Source organism: Saccostrea cucullata, unplaced genomic scaffold (assembly GCF_032062105.1).
Source record: "Saccostrea cucullata isolate Sc308-1 unplaced genomic scaffold, CSIRO_AGI_Scuc_v1 ctg4610, whole genome shotgun sequence".
NCBI lineage: Eukaryota > Metazoa > Mollusca > Bivalvia > Ostreida > Ostreidae > Saccostrea > Saccostrea cuccullata.
The window spans coordinates 120,001-126,673 of record NW_026920154.1 but is presented as its reverse complement, the minus strand read 5'-3'; the positions used below and the strand labels follow the sequence as shown (position 1 = coordinate 126,673).

The 6,673-nt window shown below is 36.7% G+C and overlaps 1 protein-coding gene across 5 annotated transcripts in view; it reads left to right on the top strand.

Annotated features, from left to right (window-relative positions):
• Positions 1-494: 494 nt before the first annotated feature.
• The window catches only part of LOC134244295 (NKAP family protein CG6066-like), a 16,538-nt gene continuing 10,359 nt past the window's right edge, over positions 495-6,673 (top strand). For all 5 annotated transcript variants that reach the window (XM_062726584.1, XM_062726578.1, XM_062726571.1 and 2 more), the window contains exons 1-7: positions 495-619; positions 1,360-1,650; positions 3,344-3,517; positions 3,643-3,729; positions 4,323-4,508; positions 4,910-5,092; positions 5,244-5,416. In XM_062726584.1, the coding sequence (XP_062582568.1) occupies positions 1,361-1,650; positions 3,344-3,517; positions 3,643-3,729; positions 4,323-4,508; positions 4,910-5,092; positions 5,244-5,416 (1,093 nt within the window). In that variant the 5' untranslated portion in view covers positions 495-619; position 1,360. The remainder of the gene's footprint in view (positions 620-1,359; positions 1,651-3,343; positions 3,518-3,642; positions 3,730-4,322; positions 4,509-4,909; positions 5,093-5,243; positions 5,417-6,673) is intronic.

Sequence of the window (6,673 nt, the reverse complement as noted above, 5' to 3'; positions counted from 1 at the left end):
AGAAACATATAGATTAAATTGTCAGAGATTAGAAATGGAGAAAAAAAATCAAATTTTTTTTTTAATATTGAAAGGTTGGGGGGGGGGGGGGGCTAGGGATAATCCTGTCCACGAGAACCTGTGGCTAGCCCCCCATCTAAATCCGCAAGTGTTCGACTACGTGTCTGTATACCACGCACTTGTTTAGGACATAAGGACTTAAATTTTTAACCCATAATCTATTAATAAAACAAGTGTTATTATTCACGGGCACCTGACGTTACTTATTTTTCTTTTAATTAAAAAAAATATACACATACCTGATTATTAGGTATGTGTATATATTTTTTTTATTAAAAGAAAAATAAGTAACGTCAGGTGCCTGTGTTATTATTATATTATGGGTAAAAAAAAAATATTTCCGAAACAAGTGCCTGTGCACGCTGCACAAGGTGACCGGATTGGTATCGTCCATAACGTCTGTTTTTCTCTTTTAGAATGATAAATGCCCGTATTTGAAAACAAAAGCCATGCGAGCCCAGCTAGGCTAACACTGGTCAGGTTAATATTGGACTATGCAGAGGTCATGACCAAATGTACACCTAAACAGACACGTTTTAACAAGGATTAAACAATTTAAGTAAGGCCATTTTACTTATTAACCATGAGTAATTCAGTCATTAGATTTCGTACGGGTGAAATGACGGTGGCGCTGTGTCTACATCTGTACCAGTGTACATGTCATGTATGATGATTTATTATAGGCCTTGTCTCGATCATTCATTTTCCACTAAATCACTAAATGTACATTTTGAAGATAAATTCTGTTTATGATAGGGTAACGGTTTGCACCTTGGATATCGGCTGTTCAGTAGGTAGACCAAGAGAATAGTGTCAGATTCAGAAGTCCTGGGATCAATTCCTGGTTTAGCCATCATTTTCTCCTCGCTTGTTACATTTGGTGCTTTTTCATGCTCCTGACGTGACATATAGAAGACCGCCCATGGAAGAGCCTTTTGTTGCCTTTGAAGACCTGTAAGAAGTGAGAAAGGGATGTATTGCCGGATGCAGCATTCTGCATGTGGTCAGGCAGGTTAGAATGCCAGTGGTCAGATACTTCCATGTCAACCAGTCTGTGGCCACCATCAGTCAATGATGATACTGCCACCTCTGCAGGCATTTAAATTTTAAGATAAAATTTAGTGCTTTACAGTTCCGTTGTTCAGGCATGGGCACCTCTCGGGCCCATGTGGTAATTATTTTAAGCACCTGACTGGAGATTCAGGGGTCTCGGTGTATGAAATTATCATTTCAAAAGACATTGGTGTAACTGAAAAGGTGTCAAATGACAGTTAAAACTTTATATTTTTTTCATTGCAGCATGGACTTGTTATCACAAGATGAAAGAAAAGTACAGGCAGTTGTTGAGGAAAACACAGAGGATGTTAATCCAAAAAGAGGACGTGGACGCCCCCGCAAGATGGACAAGCCTGAGAAAATCAAAGCACCTGGCAGAGGGCCTGGACATCCTCCCAAAATTGACAGTCCAGAGAAGCTAGCTAATATAACAACCGAATCAGATGATGTATACAAAGAAGAGAAATCTGATGAAGGGGTTCAACAGAATGGCAGAGGTCGTGGACGTCCTCCAAAATGTAACACAGAAAGAAGGTGAAGTAAAATTAAAGTTTTAAGAGCATGAACATAGCTATTAAATGTTGAAATGTTAATTGAAAGCCCCCCCCCCAGTTTTTGTTGCATTAGAGTCAAATAGGAGTAATGTAGAAGTGCATGAATAAGACTTTGTACTTAAAGAAGTTTGAACCAAGATATAATGCTCTTCATACATGTCATATCACTTTTCTGTGATTAAAAAAAAAAAAAAAACAAGGTCGTAAATTGGTTTTTAATGGTGATGGATGATGACGCCATAAAATGTAGATAAAATATCTGAATAAAACCAGAGGGAAAACTTCAAAAGTGCATATACAGTCAATTCTCGAATTATCGCCATTCGATTCATCGCCATTTTCGCAATACCGCCATGATTTCCCAAGAACGTTTTTCCTGCTATATAAAATTCTCTTTATAATGCCAAATTCGCATACCGCCATCCGCCACCCTGTTTTCACAACAAACGTCCATTTTTAAGTGTCAATTATCTCGATATACCGCCACAGGTGCGTGAGGTCAGTGAAGCGCGGCTAATTGGTTGACACTATCCCGTTGTAAAGCATGCAAAGGCAGGCAAGGTACATGCAATTAAGTAATTCAACAAGAACTAAATAAACAAGAATTTTAACATGAACTGTTATAATAATTTTGTTTTCCGTTTAATAAAATTCATTTAGTCACGGCTTTGCCACGAAAGCGGTTGTTGTTCAAGAACGTCAATAACTATATTATGTAGATGATCTCTGCTTTAAACAATGCAAAGTTTGCTGAAAAAATAATTCTACGGTATAAATTGTGAGTGTTTAATTAACAATGTTGCCATAAATTATACATTTATTGAAGAATTCATTTTACTTACTATCGGCAATATATCATGACGATCGACCCCGCGTGTTTTTTTTTTTTAATAGCAGAACTGCAGATTTACATGCACACCCATATACGTGTCTTTATTTTATAACTGCACATATTGTTTAAGCGAATTTGTACATTATAAAATTACCTGAAGTATTTTCAATCAGAAATATGTTTTTATATACATGTACGTAATAATAAGAATAGAAACGCTAAATGGTATTTCTAAGAACGGTAACTCTACTTCTTGTTTTCCAGAAGATGGGAAATTCAATTCATCGCCAAATTCGTTATACCGCCATGATTTCTAAATTACAAAAGGTGGCGGTTTATCGAGAATTAACTGTACAAGATAAATGTATGTAAGATATAAGATATCTGTAAACAAGATGTGTTTGTGAAACACTATGCGCATGGCGGCAACAAAGTTCGGAAAAAGCTATTTCTAGCATTAAGGTCACAGTCAAGGTCACAAGCTCATTGACCTTGGTGTCATTTGGAAGAACCTAATTAGTGGAGTTTGCATACCAGATATGAAGTCTCTATCTTCTATGGTTCAAAAGATATGGCGAAGGTTAAAGTTTGCAGGAAAAAAGCTATTTTTAGCATATAGGCCACATTCAAGGTCACAAGGTCATTGACCTTGGTGTCATTTGAAAGAGCTTAATTAGTGGAGTATGCATACCAAATATGAAGGTCTCTATCTTTCATTGTTCAAAAGTTATGATGAAGGTTAAAGTTCGGGACAAACAAATAAACAGACAGACAGACAGGACAGAAACAATATACGCCCTTGATCTATCGATCTGGGTGCATAAAAATGTTAAAATTGCAGTATGGGCCTGAAGTTGTTAGAGGAAGAAAAAGAAGAATCAACAGAAGAAATGGAGAGGGACTTAAAACTAAAGAAAAGTAGAGGACGTCCTCCAAAAACGAACAGGGAGCCAGAAAAAATCAAAGTACGAGGCAGAGGGCGTGGGCGCCCGCCAAAATCTACAACATCAAATAGGTGTGTAATAATGAGATTTATGTAAAATAAATGATCTTAATTTGTCTAATCAACTAAGATTCTGATATATATACCTGTAAATAAAAATGGGAAGTCTGTATGCTTTAATTAAATTAAATTGGCAGTCTAAACATGACATCAGCAGCAAATGATTCAGAGGATGAAGTCATTCCAAGTAGCAGAAGTCCTTCTAACAGTCACTCACCAAGCAGGTCTGATACAGTTTATGTACATATAGAGAGAATGTGTGTAAATGCTTGGTTCAGTGAACATCGTTATAAGTCAACGTATTTCCTACGTAGCTTGTAACACAAGCTTTGATTGGTTACAGAGTCTGGTGTAAATTTCTGTGCACCCAACTTTTGTGTGTGTTGGGGGGGGGGGGGGTTAAATAAAACGTGACGTCACAATGCATACTTTCTCTATGATAAAAGCCAAATAGCATGACATCATGATGCACTGTAGTATGTATTTATCTTATCGATAGACTTAGACACAGTTGATTAGACTCTGATGTTAAAAAGAATTTTTTATGGGTACATAGGAAATAAATTTGTTATCCAGGTCCAATCAAGGGTGTACAGGGATTTCCACGGGTTGTATTTCATACACCCTTCGGCCTCAGGGTGTATGAAATGAAACCCGGGGTAAATCCCCGTACTCCGTTGATTGAACCTGGATAACTAACATTATCCCATTGAGTGTGTGTACAGATATTTTTGAGAAGTGACATACTTGTCTATCCAAAGACTAAGAAATGTGTCCTTTATCATCATTCTCCTTTGAATAAAATTATATTTTATAGCATGTTATTGCCAACAATTAATAAACAAGAATCACCAGAGGAAGAGAAAGAAGAGGGGGAGATGAGCGTTAATCCAAAAAGAGGTAGAGGACGTCCCCCCAAAATGGACAAAAAGCCAGAAGTTATAAGAGTACCTGGCAGAGGGCGTGGCCGTCCCCCCAAATCTGCAAAGGATTCTTTGAACAGGTAACATAAAATTTTTGAATGTACAAATATAAAAACATATACAAAATACTTCAATGTACTTGTATACCATATAAGCAGAATTTTTAAAAAGGATTCAATTTTGGCATTATCAATATCAAGGATTCTGATTGCTAAAATTGGATATTGCTAACAATTTATTCTGTATTGGTTGTAATAGTTATCTCTCTTGATATTATAAATCTGTTAAAACTACTTCTCGCTAAAAATAATAAACACCATTTTTTTGATAAATCACTCAATATCCGTCTCGCTAATGTTTTGTTCAATTAAACAAAGCAAGAATTTGGAGAATTGTTTACAGTTATTATTTATTAAGTTCTTTGAAAAAAATAAACATAACATAGAATTTTGTTGAGATGAAGTTTAAAATGTTATTGCAGCATAAATTTGTTATCACCAACGAAAAAGGATGTGGGATTAGAAGAATTGGAGGAAGTGGATGAGGAGGGCAGTCAGATAAAGAGAAGTCGTGGACGTCCCCGAAAAACGGACAAGAAGCCAAAGAAGATAACAGTACACGGCAGGGGCAGAGGACGTCCCCCAAAAACTGAAAAGTCAAATAGGTATGAGAAACCCCAAGTTGACAGGTCATTGACTAAAAGATGTGGTATAAAAAAGACCGAAAAGTAAATGCTAATTCTTACAAAAATTCGTTTTCTAATCTTTTATATTTTGATGCATGCTCTGCAATAAAAAGTCTTATTTTCATGGAAGGAATAAAGAAAAAAGTGGGGCATCTGATGAGGTAGAACTGAAGGAATATGAAGCAATTGAGGACTCTGAGGAGGGAAATCTGTCTCACAGGAAAAGGGGAAGACCTCGCTCAGTGGACAAAGTGTCACGCAGTCGAAGGAAAAGTCCATTAAATTCAGCTGCAAATAGCAAAGGTACTGTTTACATTTTATATTTTTCCCCATCACTTTTTTAAGACTGGGAATATTACTGATGTTCCTTGTTATTAGGTCACCTGAGTAAACTCAGGTGACCTATTGCTATCTGTTTTCGTCCGTCGTCGTGCGTCGTTCGTCGTGCGTTAACATTTGAACATTTTTAGCTTCTTCTCTGAAACCACTGAACCAATTTCAACCAAATTTGGCATATAGCATCTATGGGTAAAGGGGAACAAAAATTATGAATTTCATGGTCTCTGCCCCCTGGGGCCTGGGGGGTGGGGCAAAAACCACTAAAATTAGTGAAATCTTTAAAAATCTTCTTCTTTACTCCTGGACATAAAGCAGTCAAACTGTTGGTATGATTGTAATCAGCATTGAGTCCTCTACCAAAATTGTGAAATTCATGGCCCCAGGGTCAGGGGTTCTAGTGCTAGGGCGGGGCTAAACAGGTTATATAGTGAAAATGCATTATTTCTTAGAAATTCTTCTTTTCTGCTCCTGGGCATTAAATAAACTAACCAAGTGCATAGGTAAGTTGAAAATGACCGCCTCTTCCAAAATTATGAATTTCATGGCCCCAGGGTCAGGGGTTCTAGTGCTAGGGCGGGGCTATATAGATTAAATAGTGAAAATGCATAAATTCTTTAAAATTCTTCTTTTCTGTTTATGGGGATTAAATAAACTAACCAAGTGCATAGTTATGTTGAATAAGACTGCCTCTTCTCAAATTATGAATTTAATGGCCCCAAGGTCAGGGGTTCTAGTGCTATGATGGGGCTATATAGATTATATAGTGAAAATGCATATACTCTTTTGAAATTCTTCTTCTCTGGTCATGGGCATTAAATAACCTAACCAAGTGCATAGTTATGTTGAATAAGACTGCCTCTTCTCAAATTATGAATTTAATGGTCCCAGGGTCAGGGGTTCTAGTGGTAGGGTGGGGCTATATAGATTATATAGTGAAAATGCATAAATTCTTTAAAATTCTTCTTTTCTGTTTATGGGTATTAAATAAATTGACCAAGTGCATAGTCATGTTGAATAAAGCTGCCTCTTCCAAAATTGTGAATTTCATGGCCCCAGGGTCAGGGGTTCTAGTGCTAGGGCAGGGCTATATAGATTATATAGTAAAAAATGAATTATTTCTTTGAAAATCTTCTTCTTTGCTCCTGAGTATTAAATAAACTAACCAAGTACATAGTTATGTTGAATGAGGCTACCTCTTTCAAAATTTTGAATTTCACGGCC